General features: G+C 28.4%; 1 protein-coding gene across 1 annotated transcript in view; it reads right to left on the bottom strand.

Annotated features, from left to right (window-relative positions):
• The window catches only part of LOC136072057 (WW domain-containing oxidoreductase-like), a 37,163-nt gene that overhangs the window by 5,682 nt on the left and 9,865 nt on the right, over positions 1–21,616 (bottom strand). Inside the window, exons 5-6 of the mRNA XM_065820138.1 lie at positions 1,337–1,443; positions 1,137–1,228 (exon numbers count right to left, since the gene is read on the bottom strand). Of these exons, the coding sequence (XP_065676210.1) occupies positions 1,137–1,228; positions 1,337–1,443 (199 nt within the window). The remainder of the gene's footprint in view (positions 1–1,136; positions 1,229–1,336; positions 1,444–21,616) is intronic.

Below are 21,616 nucleotides of genomic sequence, written 5' to 3'. Positions count from 1 at the left end.
GTCTTCTCCATAAGCTTCTCTCATATGGTGTGCCTAAGAATGTTTTTAGATTATTTCTTTCTAAACACTTTTAAGTAATCCTTAAAGGCCAACTTTTCTACTTTATTTCCAGTTATTCCTAGCGCTACTTCAAGCTTCTATCCTGGTCCTGTATTGTTTCATATCTACATTATTGATCTAACATATAAAGTGGCTCTTGCACAGACAACTTAACTATATACTTCTGTCTTGACAAAAAGTCTTAGAACACTTAGATAAATCTTGTCCTCTCTTCTATAATAAATCTCTCATCTATAATAGGTTGAGACTTGCAGTTGCTTGTGAATTATAACTCCAATAAAACTCAGTTGTTTACTGCAAACAATTCTCACAATATTGTTGATATTCTTATATTGATGAGTGACAACACTTTCACTGAGACCTCTTCTTTACATCTTCTCAGACTATTACTACCTATTGCAAAGTTAATATCTTCTAAGAATGCTTCTCTTTATCATGCTTGCCATTTTCCTTCTCCTGACTCCATTCTCTACCACTATAAATCATTTATTCGTCCTTATATAGAATACTGTTATTATATTGTAAAAGTGTATATTTGGGCTGGTTCTTCTAATAATGTTTTTTCTCTTCTGCATAAGATCCATAAACGCATTTAAAAAACATAGTTGAACCTGCTTTATCTGACAAGCATTAGCCAATTTCCCACCATAGTAAGGCTGCATCTCTTCCTTTTTTTCTACAAAAACTATTATAGTCACTGCTCAAAGGAATTATCTATAGTTCTACCAACCAAAACTTGTTTGACTTGTCATTCAGCAACATCGCAACTTTACTGTATATGCCACTTCATGTTCTGAAAAATTTTATGCATCTAGTTTTTTCCCTGGCACTTTAAACCTTTGGAACTTTCTCCCATCTTCATGTTTTCCTGACTCATACAGCTTTTCAAGTCTTCTGTCATTCTGCCTTTTCAAGTCTTCTGTCAACCGTTTTTTTGCTCCTTAACTCTATACTTTGTTTTCTAGTAAAGTTAATGGTAGTTGGTTGCAGAATTGTTGGTAGTGAATTAGAATAAAAAAAAACAAAAAAAATATAAAAAAAGCATAAAAAATAGAATACATATCCATTAATTTCACCATTTTTTTAGTAGAATAGTTTCAGCACATCTTTTTACACTATCCAAAGAAGCCAAATCACATTCGACAACATCAACCTTTACTGGTATTTTCTAAACAAATATAATTTGATATTATATAAATAAATTATTGTTACATCAATTTAAAAGACTTTTCTGTAAAAAGTACATTGTAAAAACAAATGAAACTATGTTTCACACCTGTTTTTTTAGAATAAGAGATGCTGCTTGCTCACCTTTAACTTTAGTACGACATGCTAGTATTACATGACAGCCATGAAGAGAAAGAGCTAATGCGGTTTCAAAACCTTAATTAAAAAAAATTATTTATTATTTATAATATTTATATAATTATATATTTATATATTATATTATATTATATTATAATATTTATATAATATTTATATAATTATTATTTATTAGACTTCTTTAGCTACTTTTTACCTAATGTTATAAGTAAAATGTTTTGTGAACAAACTAATCAATAAAACTACTAATTTTCAACAGAAATTGGAAAAATTGACACAAGAAAAAAGCAGTTGAAATAAAACATATTCACCAGATTGTATTCCACCTTAAATGAATTGATTTTAAATTCAAGATGGAATGAATTTCACCTTGAATTTAAAAATGATTAAAGCTTACAAAACCCTTAACAACTTTTCAATGTGTCCTATTGTATCAACAATAAAAAACCTCACATCTTAGCCATTGGATGACCATACCTTAACAATTGGATAACCACATCTTAACAATTTGGTAGCCACATTTTGGTAATTAAATAACCACACCTTAGCAATAGGCAATAGGATAACCACAACTAAGCTGTTGGATGACGATGTTATTGTAATTGGATAACTATTTCTTAACAATTGGATAACTAATCATTCTTTTTAATTTTATTTTTTATTTTTATTTTATTTAGGTGCCACAAGAAAACCTAACAATCTTGTCACAGAGCACTGTGGAGGAGCATTTAGCTAAGAAATTCACACCTCTTTTCTTACTAATGATGGAATAAAATGCTCAGAGATTGTATCCAACCCTGGATCTTTTGCTTTAAAAACAAGTGTTCTAAACATTGTGCCACAGCTGCTTATAAAACCACAATGGATATCAAGTGGTCCCAAACTTAGAAAAGAACTTAGAAAGCAAAACATTAAGAATATATTCAAATCAGCTCCCAATTTAAATATTATACTTTGCAACAATAAGGCAAAACTACCTCTAAACACAAACCACTATACTGAATATCCAAGTCTCTGGTTAAAATCATTTAACCAACACTAAACATAAAGAAAAATCTACTTGAAATGATAAAATCGATGATAAAACCACTTATCATTGATATATTGAAGACTGACATTAATGATTTAAACACTTGAAATTAATTATTTCTTGCAAACATGCACCAACTATTTGATTAAATAGGAGTTATATTTTATAAACCTTCATTAAATAGAAGTTATATTTTATAAACCTTCATTAAATAGGAGTTATAGTTTATACAAAAATAAAATCTGAATAGTATATAATTCAGGTGCTATAGAATTGTCTTTAATGCTAGTTATAGCATAAGTAAAAAGTTTCTAGTCATTTACACATTTAGTTGTTTTTTTACTGCATTTACCAAGGTGAAACCTTAAAAAACCCAAGCTTATTTAATTAATAGTTATAAGTCACACTAAAATTTTGCAATTTTATGGCAAAATTCTAGTTTGCCTGAGTGTACAAAAAAGAATTTTGTCATGTAAAAAGAATATAGCGGAAGTTAGGTTTAGCTCCATAATAAATACACACACACATATATTTATATATATATATATATATATATATATATATATATATATATATATATATATATATATATATATATATATATATATATATATATATATATATATATATATATATATATATATATATATATATATATATATATATATATATATATATATGTATATATATGTATGTATATATATATATATATATATATATATATATATGTACATATATGTATATGTATATATGTATATATATGTGTGTATATATATATATATATATATATATATATATATATATATATATATATATATATATATATATATATATATATATATATGTATATATATATATATATGTATATATATATATATATCTATATATATATATACATGCATATATATGTGTGTATACATATATATACATATGTTAAAGAGAGAGAGGGAGGGAGCTATAAATTAGTATATAGATGAAACACAGTGTAAAATTTCCTTCAGCTCCGCTCTTATTAGTAAGTCTATTATACCTCCTTCTTTTTATTAACTTTTGAACTAATTAATGACCTTGCTATAAATGAAGTTAAGAAGAAATGAATTAAAAAAAAAAAATGAATAAATTAAAAAAAAATTTGTCAAAATTGAAAAACAAATAATTACAATAAATAAATTATGAACTCATATTGAACTCATATTGAAAATTTTTTTGCCAATCTTATCTCTTGATTTCATTAATAACATCCTACCTGATATCGCCGACAAACAGGTTGATCCATTGTTTGACATTCCTATCATTCCATTCTATGTAGGGGAAAGGCGCCTATGATGGCATAGCGCCTATGATGGCATACCGGTCATATTTCTGTTAAAATTGGTTTTGGAAAAAAAATGATTAGACCTACATGACTATACTGACTTTACATTAGTTTTAGTGAAAAAACGTCCCTTGTGCACAAATAATGTTTTTATAATCAACAAAAATCGATTTTGGGATGTGCTGTTGTAGTTTTATTTCCTTCATATATTTAAGATTGTGATTTTACTATTAACTGTGCAGAAATGAAATTTTCATGCATTTTATATTCAAGTTTTGTGCATTTAGTGGAATGGTTACCTAATTTTATCTTTTGAACAAAGCAGACACAGCTTGTTTTAATGAAAATGATGACTTTTACCCATGATGGCATACTGACGAGTTGGGGGAGTTGAAATATTGACGAGTTGGGAAAACCTTTTTTTTTTATAAGAAAAACTTATTTTTAAGTAAAGTTAAAAGAAAGCAATGCTCCAAAATATTTTTTTGGTCCAAAAAATACGTAAAACGCAATAAATTTTATAATGCTGGTATATAAATTTTATAATGCTGGTTAGAGGGAAGACTCTAAGGTTGAATGAAATCATTAAGTTACCCTCGATCCTAACTAGCCCCATCCTCCCCTATGCTATCATAGGAGCAGTGGTTGCCTATAATGGCATACTTTTTGTTTTTTTTACAATAAGAATAACTTATAAAAAAAATAAAACTGATGAAAACTCCCAGGGTAATTATTGTTCTACGTGTAACAAGGAATGTATCCATATCAAAACTTTTATTATTGGTCTTCAGGATACTGAATAATGAAGCTTCAAAGTTAAGTATGCCATCATAGGCGCTTTTCCCCCATCTTAAGCAATTTCCCGCTTAGACTCTTTTAACGGGTGATGCGGAAGTTTTCGGACAAAATAAAAACGTTAATAACTTATTTATAAATAAAAAAACAAACTACTATTATATTTTTTTTAAATAAAGTATTTATCTTTTAATAAAAATATATTATTTTTTATATGAAAAAACAATACCATCTGCAATTGATCTCAATTTTGCTCTGATGCCTTTCATATGCGACTGTAAAAAGTTTAAATCAATTTCTTGTAGTTTTAGTTTAATGCGATCAATCAAAACTTGGTCTGTTAAAGCTTACCAATATCCCTCGTAAACCTTCTGTGCCAAATGTCCCCAAAAATTTTCAATTGCTCGTGCTTGAGGCACATTTGGGGGATTGGATTTTTTATCAACGTAATAGACATATTGGTCCATCCAATTTAGAGAATCTTTAGAATAATGAGAACTTGCTAAATCTGGCCAAAATAAATAGTTAAAGTCTCCATGATACTTGTGAATAAATGGAAGAAGTCGTTTTTCTAAACATTCATTAATATAGATTGATGAATTGATCGCTACAGCCTTGGAAGTGCGAAACAATGGCTCGGACTTACCACGGTCAGATATGGCTATCCACATTAATAACTGTTTAGGAAATTTCTCTTTTCCTATAAAACGAACACTTTCTGCGCATGTCTTTTTGTTGTTTGTGTAGTATCCAGAATTTCCAGGCATGTTGTCCCCTGCAAAACAAAAGTATTTTTCGTCATCCATGACTAGAAGCGATTTTGTGTTATAGAGTTGGTTAACTAGTTTCCTGCTTCTTTTCTTTGCCTTTATTTGTTGTTCTATAGTGTATTTTAGAGTCTTTTCACGTTTTTTATATTTAATATTCATTTTTTTAAACTGACGACCAATTGTCGATTGATTTACACCGAATTTAATACCTATTTTTCTCTGACTGACCCCTTTTCGATTGTTGACAAGTCTCATTAATTCGGCTTTCTTTTCTCTAGTCCAGGATGTCGGACGACCAGGGTGCTTTCTATCAGAAAACGATTGAACATTTTCAAGTCTTTTTAGGTTATCATATATTGTACTTCGAGCAAATCCTTCCTTTTCAAAATGATTTACGATTTTTTTTTTTTTTATATTAGGTTTATTTACAAAAACATTTTTAGTCGCTTTCGCAAAGATTTTCGTTCAGCTGCATTTAACCTCATTTTAAATAATTGTGTTTCAAATAATAAAGTTTATATTTTATAGAACGTTAACGAACCACAAAAAGTAATTATTATGCTCAAATAATGAAATTAGGATTTGTCCGATAACTTCCGCATCACCCGATACAGCTTACTGGTCTGGACAACGTATCTGTTATAATCTTGCAGAAGTGTTCTCTGGAGCTGTCATTTATACTTTCAAAACTATTTAAGTGTTTATCTGAGTATTGTTTTCCAGCCTGCTGGAAAATATATATATATATATATATATATATATATATATATATATATATATATATATATATATATATATATATATATATATATATATATATATAAGCAGCATCTGATATCCCTATTTTCAAAAATTCTGGAGAAAAATCTGACTTATCTAACTATTTCTTGGAAGAGGCATTTGAGCTTCAAAAAGATCTCATTTCTGTTACAGCATGAAGCTCTTAGTGGCTGGTGAACTCAGATAAAACTTTTTCAGCTAATCATTATCACAATAATCTAGATGAAGATGAGTCATCATTTTCTAGGATTAACCCTTTATCTGGAGCAAATCTGCAAATGATGTCCTTTCTCTTCAAAATAAGGTCCAAAAAAAAATTATAACATAAATTATGTAAACATAATTAGACCTGCTCTTGCAGCCAAACTTCAACCATTGTCACATCGTTGTAATATTGCTTCTCTTTTTCTTTTCTATAAATACTATAATGGGCACTGCTCTAAAGAGCTAGCATGCCATCTACTAAAATTCATACTCGTATTACTCGTCATTCAACATCATTTAACTTGAGAAAAAAGAAGGGAATAAGATGAAACCAAATAAAATAAAAAAACTTATACTTATATCAAAAAAATAACATCAATAAGACAAAAATAAAAAATATAATTTATACTTATATCAAAGGAAGTTACATCTGGTGAATGTAATAATGACACTAATTACTATAACTACAATAACAATATTTTATATTATATCAAATTTTATGTTATACTACATTTTATAAATACATTAGGGTAACAGGGGGCATTAAGCTCCATGTTTTTAAGAACTTTTTTTCTTTCTTTTTGAAATAAGTAAATAAGTATTAAATTTAAATTTGAAATATTTTTAAGTTATAGACAATTCTATATCTACAAAAGCTTTATTCAGCAAAATTTACAGTCATAAAAAATAATTTAAAAAAAATGCTAAAAAGTTACAACTAACACAGACTCAAATTTTAAAAAACGGGGGCAATAAGCTCCAGTATGTAAAACATATATTTTTACATTATTTGTAGACAATTCTCACAGATCCAGTCCATGGCTATTAGCTCTTTCTAGAATTTACATGCATTTGACATGGTACCAAATATCACATAAGTTACAGCACACCCATTCTTCTCCTTGACCTCCATGAATACCACACTTTAGGCACACAGTGCATCATCCTCAAGTAAAGCACCTGTACTTGCTAATCTGTTTATGGGTAATTTTGAAGAAATGGGTCAAATCTTATAATGGAGTAAAACCCTTGTTTTACAAACCTTATTTAGATAACATTTTTGCTGCTTTCCCCTCAGAAAACAACGCATTATTATTTACAGCTTTACTTCATTTTCATATAAAATAAGTCTTATAAAATGTTTAATTAATAGAACTTTCAAAATTAACAATACTATTCTCGGTCTTCGTTACAATATTAACAATCTTTTTAAAATTCTCAAATGTAATATGTACCCATCTTGGATAATAAAAAAAAACACATAACTCTTACTTAAATAAATGTAATTATGATGATCCATTACTGTCTGAAGACCTAACAAACCCTCACTATTTCAAACTCCCTAATACTAGTAAAATATCTGTTAATAAACCAAAGATTGCACGCAACTATTAAGAGACATTGTAAGTTGGTTACCATAAGATTGGTATTCATTTCATTAAAAATATCTAATTTTTTTTATCTAAAGATCACCTTCCTATATATTCTAAATTATTTATTGTTTACAAATTTGTTTGTGCAGGATGTAAATCCAGTTATATTGACAAAACTACTTGTCACTTAAAGACACAAATGATTGAAATACAGAACAGATGAAAACTCTCTTATTTGTAAGCATCTTCACTTAAAAGAAAAATGTTTTACTAATTATAGTGATGAATGCTTTTTGACTTTAAATCATGCCAGTAACAAAATTGAATTAAAAATTTAAAAAAGTATTCATATAGGATGGGAAAAATTTTATGTGAACATATTTAAAAAAAAAAACTTTTTAATCTTGACATGTTTCGTAGTTTACATACTAAATTTTCAAAAGATAAAGTTACAATTTAAAACTCTGGAATATAAAATCAAAATTTGAAGACATTGCAGAGAAATATTAACAGACAAATAGAATTTTTTCAAACCTATAAAAATTATAATACAAATTATGATACCATAAATAGCATAAAAATAATAAGTAAATAAAGAAACTAGATTGCCAAATTTATATTATAATGAACAGTTTGTTTATTTAAAGATGGCTTTTCCCATATGGAGTGTTTCTTTAATTAAATTAAAGTTAATTACAAAATTAATTTTTAAATTAAAGAAGCACTACATATTAAATGAGAATACCCATCTTTAAATAAAAAAACTGCTCATTGACAAATATAAATTTGTCAATGTATTTTATTTATTTACTTATTATTTTTATGCTTTTAATGGTATCATAAATTGTATTATAATTTTTAATGGTTTGTAATAATTCAATTTGTCTGTTAATATTTCTCTGCAATGTCTTCAAATTTTGATTTCTTTTTGAGCTCTGTCAGGTCAGGTTATCCTGCTACTGGTAACATGTAACCCAGTACAATGTCCTGCTGCCATATAGGATTTTTTGACTAGGCAACTCATTATATTATCTCCTAATGAGGGTACAGCTCTAAACCTCAGTTTTATGGTTCTGAGGCCATCTGGTAGTTAGGTTTCCCGAACTCTGTGGCAGCTCTCAGAGAGGCTGATTCCACCAACAGCTGAAAAATATCAAAGTATTAACAGTGCCATGTTGCGCATGGATGGTGTCCCTGTTTGTACTACTGGTGTGCTTTGCGGAGGCCACATTTGGAGCCCTTTGTTACGGCTTAGGGTTTATTAATAGTAATGAGGCAATTGCTTGGACTATTAAACAGTGTTCTGAGTACTATCTATGCTTTGAGTCAAGTTCTTCAACAAATTTAAAAATGAATAAAGTACCAAAAACTATAAAATACAAAAAACCATCATCATCACCAAGTTCTCTAAACCTACCATTCACTAATATTCGTGGTCTTCGAAGTAACTTTTCTTCTGTTGAGTCTTATCTCTTGCAAAGTTCACCAGACCTACTTGCTCGTTGTGAGACTAATTTGAGTTCAGCTGTCTCATCTTGTGATCTTAGTGTTGATGGTTATCTTCCTTTAATTTGTAAAAACTCCAATAGTCACATGCTTGGCCTGGGCATTTACATTCGTAAGAATTCACCCATTTGTTGTGAAACTAGGTTTGAATCCACAGACTATTTTTTCATGTGCTTTCGTTTAGCACCACTTCACTCTATCGCCTTTCTCTTTGTTTTATATCGCTCTCCTTCATCTCAAGAATGCACTCTTTTTGATGTTATTTCTGATCCTATTGACCAAGCCCTCTCTCTTATTTATCAGTTAATATAGTTGTTGTCAGTGACTTTAATGCTTACCACTCTGAATGGTTTGGCTCTAGTGTCAGTGATTCTGCAGGCATTAAAGCACACAACTTTTGCCTTTTTCAATCCCTAACTTAAATAGTCAACTTTCCAACTCGCTTTCCAGACAACCCTAATCATTTACCTTCTCCACTCGATTTATGTCTTGTTTCTGATCCTAGTCAGTGCTCAGTTTCTCCACATTTACCCTTAGGTGCTTTTTGAAATTAATGGTTTGTATTTTGGTTTGCATTGAAAATAGAGATGTATGCTGTATAGCTGCGATAAATGTCCTGGAAAAGAGGTTTTGTTAAATTACATTGACACTTTGTTTAATGAAAGTGAAATAGTAAAATTAATTTTTATCAATGGCAAAAATCAAATTTTCAATGTACTTTAGCACCAGCAACTTTACCTTTAGATGAATTTATTGAAATGATTTATGATTTATTTTAGATGAATTTATTAAAATGAATTGTGGAATTTATTGAAACTTTAGATGAATTTATTAAAATGGTTTATAAACAGTTAAATAATTTACGAGAGCATCATTTTATTTCAAAAAGTCAAGCCACCTACTTCCAACATTTGAAGACTAGTTTAAAAGAAAAACAAGATTTAGTTCTTCTTGATTTTGCAGAAAACTATAGTTTTCTAATACAGGATGCAGTGCAAGGTTTTCACTGGAATAATAGCCAAGCAACTTTGCACCCCTTTGTTGTTTATTTAAAAAAAGATGAAAAACTTGATAGTCAAACTTATTGTGTTATATCTGATCATCTGAAACATGGAACAGTTGCTGTTTATTGCTTTATCAATGTTATTGATAAACTTAAACAATTACAAACATTTGAACACATTATCAATTTTAGTGATGGAGCTGCATCACAATATAAAAATTACAAAGATATTATCAACTTATGCTACCATAAACATGATTTTGACATTACTGCAGAGTGGCACTTTTTTGCAACATCTCATGGTAAAAGTCCTTGTGATGGAGTTGGTGGAACAGTAAAATGTCTTGCTGCACGAGCCAGTCTACAGTCACTTAACGACCCTATTAACACATCAAGCAAAATGTACAGCTGGTGTGTTCAAATGTCAAAGGAATACTATTTATTTTTGTTGACAAAGTTTCAATAGAAACACATATCACAAACTTCAATTTGGAAGAGAGATATCATTCTTCTTCTGCAATACCTGGGCCACAAAACCACCACAGTTTTATGCTAATGTCACTTACCTCAATAGAATTTTGTTTGATAGTATTTGCACTAATGTGGATTTTTCTACTTGCAGAATTTTTATTAATAAAATTTCAAGTTACACACCAGGAACATATGTGGCCTGCATTTATGATGCTCAATGGTATTTAGAAAATATTCTTAGTATTTCAGAAGAGCACCAAGATCTTAAATTTATGAAAAAGTCTTCTTTATGTAACAAATTCAGGTGGCCATGCAGAGATGATCTCTGTTGGGTACCCCTGATGCATATTTTATGCAAAGTACAATCTCTTAAGGTCCAGTCGAACAGAAGAAGATTTTATAATGACTTAAAAAAAATCAATGAGATTATTTTATTACTTGAGAAATTTAATTTTTTGTGAATTCTATTAACTTTGCTTATTGTCTTAAAAAAATTTTATTGTCTAAATAGCTAAAAAAAATTTCAACTGAAATTTGAAGTTATAAATAAATATTCTCAAGTTATATTTAAACAAATCTCTTAAAATATTTAGTGTAATACGTTTGTATTTAAAACGTTTGTAAATTTTTTTCATCACTACAATTTACAAATTGCAAAACATTTTGCTTGTTTTTTATTTTAAAAAATTGTGTCATAAAGTGGGGATTATAAAGTTTTATTGGTTGGGATTATAAGGCTATGAGCATTGATTTTTTTTAATTATTATTTTATAACAAATAACATTATTTAATTCAATGCATTTATTTATTTTGTTAACTTTAGATTTTTTTTATGGAAAATTTTTTAGAGCACTTTGTTCTTTTAAAAGTATCAATAGCATACTTACTACCTTAAAATAATTAAAGTATAAAACAAACTTGTTCAAAAGTTATTAGCTAAAAATGATGAAAAAAATCATTTTTTTTGTAGAGTGAAATTTCATGCAAAATAGCCCACTACTTAAATAGCATTTTCTCAAGAACCATATTAGATATTGATCTAATATTCAAAACATGCTTTTTTCATATATATATATATATATATATATATATATATATATATATATATATATATATATATATATATATATATATATATATGCACAATATCAAAAAGTTTTAATAAAATCTGTGATGGTCTATGAGGGACCTTGGTTCCACTTTGAATGGTATGATCCTGTTGCATTTCGAAGCATGTTTCTTGAATTGTTGTTAAACTGAGTCTTAAAATTACATTTTCTTTCGATTCAAATGCTGTATCATTTTTAAATGTTTTGATTGCATTTTAAAACATGTGAATGAGCAGTTGAATCATTAATAACACTGAATCTCTTTTGTTTTTCACATAGTCATAAGAATACATAGTCTGGAAAAACGGACCATTTCCATTGCCATTTGATTTTAACTTGAAAACTATGCAACGACCTGGCAAACCCGCACAACTTTATAAAATATGTCAAGCTTTTAATGTAAATATGGATTTGGAATGTTTGTTTGATATGGTTAAAGGAGTTTTTAAAACAAAGACATAAACTTAGCTACAGATATAGATTTCTTTGCTTCTAAAGTAAATAATTATGTTGAATAACATGCATATAATTAGCGTCTAAAGTAAACAAGACTTTGCATCGATTCCAAAAAATTCTGGCAAATGTTCTTTAAACATTTAAAGGAAAAAAATTCCATTAATTTACTGCTAAAAGTGTAACAATAAATAAAGAATAAACATGTAATACTTTTTAAAACATTAATGGTATAATAACTTTAAAAATCTATCATAAATTTTTTTTATTAAGCTAGATAAAATTTTTTAATAAAGATCCTTATATAATATGTTTCAGTTAGAGCAATAAAATTCAGAGTTATGATCCGTTACATATTTGTATTCATAGTTTGTAATAACATGATACAGTATGCTACTGTATATTGTTTCTTTTGTATTATTTACATTTAATTTTTATTATTTATAAAGTATTTGAATAATTTCAATTTTCCTTATGTCAAATGGTTCAATGACAATTGTGTAAAATGGTAGCAAAACTAGCTTAGACAAAAAATTTATGGACAAAAAGGTAAAAAATTTACGGACATGCTTAATGATGAAGCATTTTCACAAGCAACTACTTTTCCAATTTTTCTAAACGCTAATATCTCATTTAATAACACCTTAGATTATATAATATCAGAATCTTCTGAGAGAATCAGTGATATAGGCAACTCTGCTCGACTTGGCTCATCAAACAAGGACACAGTTATTTTTTGAAACTACAAACTAGCAAATGATAGATTATACAAAATATCCAGTCATAAATATAATCAAGGTAAATATACCCATCTGTCTGAATCCATCAAAACTGTTGGTTGGAAAGATTTATTTTCCAATAAGTCTATCAATAAATGCTACTCAACATTCTTAGACCAATATAAAAAACTATGCAATTCCTATTTAAGTAAAAAAATCTTATTCAATCAATAAAAAAAAGACCTCCATGGATGAACAACAGTCTTCTCTGCCAAATTAAATATAAAGACAAACTCTGGCACCGTTATATATCATCAGGTAGAAAATGCCAATCACTTAACAAAGAATATATCACTACAAAGAGAGCCCTTGAAATACAAACAAAGATATGTTTTCGAACATTTGAACATTCACTTGCTACCAACAATAAGAGTCCATAACGCCTGTATGCATACTTCAACAGAAAAAAAACTGTCAAAAATGACATCTCAACAATCTTAGATAATGCTACAAAACAAAGTATTACTAATAAAAACCGAAATTGCGAACATACTTAACAAGCAATTTAGTTCAGTATTTGTACAAGAAAATCAAAATAATCCACTTCCAAGTTTTAACTTTTGCACCAAGGCTGTTCTTTCAGATCTTATAATTACACAAGCTACCATTGAAAATGGTTTACTTAATTTAGATACTAGCAAATCAATTAGAATAGATGGAGTTCATGCACGTGTATTAAAAGTATGTGCTTCCACTTGGTCCTTACCACTTGTACTTTTGTTTCAACTATCACTTGATTCTGGAACTATTCCTAATGAATGGTCTTGTGCCAACATTACACCACTTTTTAAAAAAAGAAATAAAACAGATCCAGTCAATTACAGACCAATCTCTCTAACATCAGTGACATGCAAGATAATGGAATGCATGATAATGAAGTGCTATAATGAATCATCTATATGCAAATAAATTAATACATCCAAATCAACATGGTTTTGTTAAAAACAAAACTTGTGTAACAAACCTCCTAGAAACACTTGATTTTGCAACTGAATCAGTTGCAAACAAACATCCTGGTGATATAATCTTTCTTGACTTTGAAAAGGTTTTTGACAAAGTCCCTCACAAAAGACTTTTAGATAAAGTATTCAAAAATGGAATTCAAGGCAAAATTCACTAATGGTTTAACTCCTTTCTATCTAACCGAATACAACATGTTGTTTTTGGTGAATCAATTTCAGAATGGGCTGATGTTGTAAGTGGAGTTCCACAAGGCTTAGTTCTTGGTCCAGTATTATTTGTTAATTATATCAATGACCTTCCTGACAATCTCTCCGTTCTACCTAAAATGTATGCTGATGACACTAAACTACTTGCAAAAATAAATTTAAAAGATATCAAAAACAGTATAAGTATACTCTGACAAGTATAATCTGATTTAGACAATGTTATTAACTGGACTAATGCATGGCTAATGAAAAATTTAAAGTTATGCATGTTGGTAAAAATAATCAAACTACACTCATACCGACTACAATACTAATATGAGACTTAATCTTGCAAAAACTACCTGCAAATAAGATCTTGGTGCTTTAATATTATACAATCTTAAATTTTCAGCACAAGCATGTAAAGCTGCATCATCAGCTTGTAAAATAATTGGTCAATTGAAACGTGCTTTTGTGAGTCGTGATGTAAATCTCTGGAATAAATTATATACTTGCTACATACGTCCACACCTTGAATTTGCAGTGCAAGGATGGAATCCTCACCACCAAAAAGATATAAATCTTTTTGAATCAATTCAACATAGGGTGACACGAATACCGTATGCAATAAAAGACTTTAATTATGAACTCAGATGCAAAAAATTTATTATCACCCTATTAGATCATAGACGTGAGTGTAGGGATATGATTTAGCAATATAAAATATTACAAAATATAAATAATAATATACAATGGATTAAACAACAAATTTTTATTCCAGCTCGTGCTAATCAAACTCGATCACAACAAAGATGGGGAATAATAAGAAATTATCAGTCTAGACATCACTTTTTTACTAATTGTATTGTCTCTAAAAGAAATGACCTCTCCAAGCAGATAACGAATGCCAAAGATATAAAGTTGTTCAAGATATTGCTTGAAAATATGGACAATTAGTCAGCAAAACTGCCACAGGGCATTATCTAATGTTGACGTGCTCCGCACTATTTAACCCTTGTTTAAATGTGCTGCATACTACTACTACTACTACTACTACTACTACTACTACTACTACTACTACTACTACTACTACTACTATTACTATTACTACTACTACTACTACTACTACTACTACTACTACTACTACTACTACTACTACTACTACTATAAACATGATAACAGCATATTTTTTACCCTCTCGCATTTTTTGAAGCCATTATAGACAAGTAGCACTAGGGATCATTTACTGTTCCCCGACTCCCCATTGTACCTGAATAAAAAGCAACAGTTTCAACTTGAAACACTTCTAATTCCCTCCTAATTTACCCCAAATATAGAATTTTTCACCACTAACTTTCACTACTGGTCCTGTAAAAGAAATATTATTTAGTTTCAGAAATGTTCATGGTAAATATATGAATTTGACTACAGAAATATGTCAATTTTTTTATTAGGGATCATAGTTAGGGTAAAATTTAAAAGTATAATTTATTTGGATTATTTTAAGTACTTTTCAAAATTTATTACTTTTTACTAAAAAAAAATTTTTGCCTATTAATAAATATAACAAAAATTGCTCTGATAATAATAATAATAAAACTTCAATGAAAAAAAAACCGAATCATATTCAAACTCCTTTGGATGACTTGAAAAAATGACGTTAGGTGGAAAATTCAATTTAATAGCATCGACCAGAAATGCTGTGATGAAGACTGTCTGAATGATCAATGGGTTTTTTAAATATTTCAAGAACCACCTATATGATTTTGATAATTGCTTTGATAATAATCTTATACTCCATTCCTCTCCCCCCCCTCCCCCTCTTCTCTTAATCCATATAAGGGTCATTTTAAAAGCGGATTATAAACAAAGAAAATGGGTTCCAAGTAGATGTGAAAAAACTTATTTTAGACGTGAGGCCTAAAAATTCAAAGGTTCCTAATAATTCGCTAACAAGTGAGTATAAAGTTCAAAGGAAAACTGCCAGTTGTGTTATCATACCATGAAATAATGATTGTGGATTCAATTAGGAGGATTTATGCAAATCCTATGTAATTAGAAAGACAAATTTGCGGTAGATTTCAATGTCACATATCTCTTATATTTCGTTGAATTCTTAAACGACATTTTTTGTAAAACTTTGTAATCTCACATCCTTAAATCTGTCAATTTAGGGATGTGGCCATTTTACAAGAAGTTTTGCAAAAATGCTTTTTGCTTTAAAACTAAGTTTTACAAAAACTTTGTACAAATGACTGAGTTGTGGAAACAGAGGTAATATCTCAGGTTTCACAACTCAGTCAATCAAAATATTTTTGTCATTTTAAGAAATTATTTGCTTAAGAGTAAAATTCCATGAGCCATTATCATTCTGGATAGCCATCATGCCTCTGTGATTTTGGCTATCAACTGCCTAACATCATACAAAATTTATTGGTAATATCATATAAAAAACTTATCTTGTCTTAAAAACTTTATCTCGTCTTAGTCTTTTGTATTTTACTTTGCCTGTGTTTTGTGATATCTTAAGCTTTTATTTCTTAAAACTGTCAATCTTAAAGAAATGTACTGCAACAATAAGCAACAAGTACCATATTATTTAGTCAAGTCTTAAAACCGCTCGAAGACATCTGTCTTAATTTTATCAAAATAGTTGCTGTATTACCTGATCACTTTTTAAGAGCGTTGTTTTTAGTCAGAAGTGCAAAGTTTTGGAAGATTTGCGTAAACTATAACTCTTTCACATAAAATCTGAAAAATTAGGTAACCTTTTAAAGAATTTAATAGACTTTTACATTAATCTCGATATTTTTTTAGTTTGTAAAGAAAATAGTAATAGTTAACTTCAATGTATACAAAAAGATATTTTTTTCAAAAAAGTTTAGTTCTTCAACAAATTGATACTCAAAAAAAAAATACTGATAAGCGCAGAAGAAATTTGACTAACCAATGTACTTAAAGACAAATCAGTGAAATACGCAGTTTTTAAGGGCAATAAAAAATCGAAAAGTAAAATTTCTATTTTAAAGGCTCTTAACCAAATATTTCAAGTTTTTTAAAAAATCTTATCAAAATAGCTTCTTTTAAAATATAATCTGCTGTTAAGAATTTACATAAAATTAAAATATTCAAAGTTGTGCGATATACTTAAAAACGTATGTATTTCTTTGTTTTGCTCAACGAGGAAATCGTTTTAATTTGTCTTACTTTCCAATATTCGTTTTTGTAACTTATATTAAACATTAGGAACAAGGGACATGTCAAAAAATATGTTTATTATGAACGTATCATAGTTTTAATGATTTTTTTTTCTGCTACTTTAAGTGAATAACATGGTTATAAATTAAATTTAAACAGCTTATATAAAAGTTTAAATGACTTTATTTATAGCAAGCTGAAATTATTATTTTAACTTTTTAACTTATTAAAAAAAAATATTTTTTGTTTAAAATTGAGGTAGCGAAAAGAAATCTATCTATATATATCTTTCATGATAATATTATTTTTTTTTTTCGGCGAGAGTTAATTATAACATGTTTACGCGAGTTTTATATTTATTTCAATAGTTGTTTTTTGATGTTTATAAATTAATATTAAATAAATTCTAGTAGAATTTGTAAAAAACAGGTTCTTATTGTGGTTAAAAAAAAAAAATTATATGACTTAAGAATTATAAGAAAAAGCTGGTGCACTTTTAGCTGATTTGAAATGATTGGCGTATCTTGCTAATTTATCAGAAAAGTCAAAAAAGACAAAAATTTATTTAGTATGTTACTGCAGAGGGTTGCACCACATTGCGAAGAATTTTTTATACGCAAGAAAAAAGCATAAACAATACTTAGCAATGTGGTGCAATCACATTGCAAATCATAACCTCCAAATAGTTTTTCAAATATGGTGACAATGGACATTCGGATTTGAGATACCTAAAGATGAAGGGAAACGAGTAAAGAAGTGAAGAATCTGCGCAATCTTGGTTTTAAACAACAGTGGAATTAGTGGATTATCTTTTACTTGTTTGAAAGGTAATGGTCTGGTGGCGACTGCGGTGGTGACAGCTATGAATGCGGGATGTTCAAAGACAATTTTAAATAACAAGATTTTGTCTTACAAACAAAATAAATGATCAAAATAAACCCTTCAAAGATAGTGAATTTTGAAACAAGGGTTTATCAATGAAAAGGATCCGCGACTATGACTTTCGAGGTTTATAATATTTAAATATATTTATAGATGTTTTACCATTTGGAGTTAATATGAGTCTCGAAATGAGTTCCATTAAGTTACAGAGAGAATTTTTATTTCGTCATCAGAAATGGCGAAGTTTGGGGATAGCTGATGCGGAATTTTTGAAGTTAATAAAATTGATTTAATATTTAAATAAAAATGGAAAATCGGGACGAACCCCAACGACTGTTTAATAAACTTGCTTGATACGAGATACCAAAATAAACTAAAGCGGAACATGAAATTCAGGATTGTGTCAAGCGAAAATGGTTACTTGAGTATGATGAAAACATGATAGGACCGCCCAAAAGAAAAATTCCTTTAATGGCTGCGATCTGTTTTGCATTAAAGAGAAACAAACAACTTCATTAAAACATATACAAGAGATAAAGATGTGTGCATTGGTAAGTCGAGTGAATGAAGAAAAATGGGAAACAAACTAACAATCATGGATCTATGCAAGGTTTATCTCCATTTGAAAATTCAGGAATAATTTTGACGCGTTGATGAAGAATGGAAATCTTATTACGGGAATGACAACTTTATTAATGAGAATGTGGTGAGTCTCGATTATGTCTAGAGGCTTTTAAAAAATATGGTTTAATGAGCGATGAAGGTGAACATATTAGTGATGAAGGGGTTGCCGTGTTGGGCTTATATTTGCAAAAAGTTGGTAACAAATTGATAAGGTCTAGAAAATTGAGAAAATCCTAAAAAAGTTGAGCAGGAAAGTAATGTTTTCAATCTGTGTTTTTTGTCAGTTGTTGATTGTCTTAAGAAAAAAATTGTTAGTTTGACAAAGAGTTCAAACTAACAACTATTTTTAAAAAATGTTAAAATGCGTTTTTCAAGAAGCCTGTGCGGAGATAAAAGTTGCAAGCCACTTTGTGGTTGTTGAGCTGTCCATGGGATGGAGAGAAAGGATATGGGCTAATGCAACTTTTTTAGCAATGGGTGCTGTTATTCAAATTGGTAATGCAACTGTGGAAGATGCAACATAGCTTCATAAAAAAAGGTCTGAAATTCATTTAAACATGGCACAGTTAGGCGTAGTGAAGAGAGGAATAAAAAGGACATGGTATATAAACTAGAGAAAGTAATAATTTTTAAAGATTTTGTAGCAGTGTTCCACTGGATTTATAACGTGCTAACTGGTAAATTAAAATTGAAGTCAAAAGCAACTGGTAAAATATTAATGCGGAGAAGAATAAACGTGTTGTAATAAATAATTGAAGAATACAATATTAAAGCTGATGTATATCTTGTTCCTTTTAATGATAACTTAGCGGACGCATTAACTTGAGTTTGCAGTTTAAATGGTCAAAAAAAGTTGCAAAATGTGTAAGTAGATAGATTTAGCACCATTTCCGAGGATGAAATGTCCGCAATCAAACATATAATTGATTGTGGACTTCAAAAATTAATTGTCACGACAAATTCCAAGTTCATAAGGAAGTGTTGTCATAGTTCGAACTCCCCTTTACTTTTGTAGTATTAGTTTTTCAATTGGAGTTTTTATTGATTTATCCAAAGCTTTCTACACAGTAAATCATGAGATAATTTTAAAATTACCTAGAAAAGTATGGTGTTTAAAACAAAAATTTACTTTGGTCTAAATCATATCTAATTAACAGCAATACACAGTTTAACTTGTAGGTTACCTCTGGATTCTATTTTAGCACCATTATTATTTTTACTTTATATAAATGACTTATAGTTATTTATATAAAGTAAAATTTAGTTAATTTAAATTTAATATAAAAATTGATTTAGCATCAAAAACATTAAATACAGATGACAAATATTATTTGTAGATGACACTATTTTGTTTTATTTCACTATGATATTATTGTTCATTTTAAATAAGAATTAAATAAAATCAACGAGTGGTTTATAAGTAACCGACTTTCATTAAATGTAGATAAAAAAAGTTTATCTTATTCCATAAACCTAGTAAAGCCGATATTATTCCTCTCAATTTCCCAGTCTTTTAATCAATAAAATAATGATTAAAAGGGAATTGACTATAGACTATATTGGAGTGCTTTTAGATAAAAAATCTCAAAAAATTTTTCCATGTTATATCAAACAAAATCATTTCTTAACAATGAATATTTAAAAAATATACTTTTTTTGTTTATACACAGACTTTTTTACTTTGACCTTGCCTGGGGTAGCACTTATTACCAAAAATTAAAAAAAATAATATCAAAAAAAAACATGCATGCAGGATTATATTTGGACAAACAGGAATGCACATTGCAAACCTCTCTTACGTCAGCTTGGAGCTTTAAAAAATTATAAGATATAAATAAAAGATATAATAAAATTATATTCATCAAGTAATGTTATATTATAATATTATTTATGCATTATGGCAAAATGTGGGCTCTCTTATTTCCACTACCATTTTAATCTTACTTTAATGAAATCTCTCATAAATATCCTACTAAATTTTCAGTGAACAACTTTGTCATTCCTAAAGACCATACTAACTAAGTTCCTACCAAATTCAATATCAGGGACCTTTTGTTTGGAACAACTTTAATTATATTTTTAATGAAAAACAAGACTTTGTTTTAAACTGCACTTCAGAGAATCGATTCAAAACGGCAGAGAGACTGATTCAAAACGGCATTTACTAAACATGGACTTCAATATACAAGATTTCAAATATCTTTTTAACAATTTAAAATGTTTTGAATTAAATAAATCAATTAAAATTATTAAATTTTCTTTAGCTTTTATTACTAATTATTTTCTTTTTTGTTTTATGATTTTGTAATCAGCAATAAATACTTATTTATACTGCATTATTTTTAATAAAACGTAACGCAGCTTTTTGTGACTTATAACTTTCATGATTATCTCACTTTTGTCTTTTTTTTTTTTTAATTATTCTGCTGGAACATTGTGAGCAAAAATTTATTTTTTTGCTGAAGTTTTTTATGTACTTATACTGTTTTACGTATCACTTAATAGTTATGTAAACTTTTATGTAACGGGGGTCAGTGATAAGTCAAGTTTGTCTTCTTCTTGCTCCGGCCAGGATTTGCTATTACTGTAATATCTCTTTGTAATTCTTAACAAACAGCAAAATAAAAAATGAATATAAAAAAAGCGGTATATTGGTACAATAATGACAAAAAATACTTCTACTGCTGCTATATGTATATATATATATATATATATATATATATATATATATATATATATATATATATATATATATATATATATATATATTGTTAATTAAAATGTTTTGTTCAA

The sequence above is a fragment of the Hydra vulgaris genome, chromosome 15, assembly GCF_038396675.1.
Source record: "Hydra vulgaris chromosome 15, alternate assembly HydraT2T_AEP".
NCBI classification, from domain to species: domain Eukaryota; kingdom Metazoa; phylum Cnidaria; class Hydrozoa; order Anthoathecata; family Hydridae; genus Hydra; species Hydra vulgaris.
This window is presented reverse-complemented; position numbering and strand designations above follow the sequence as displayed.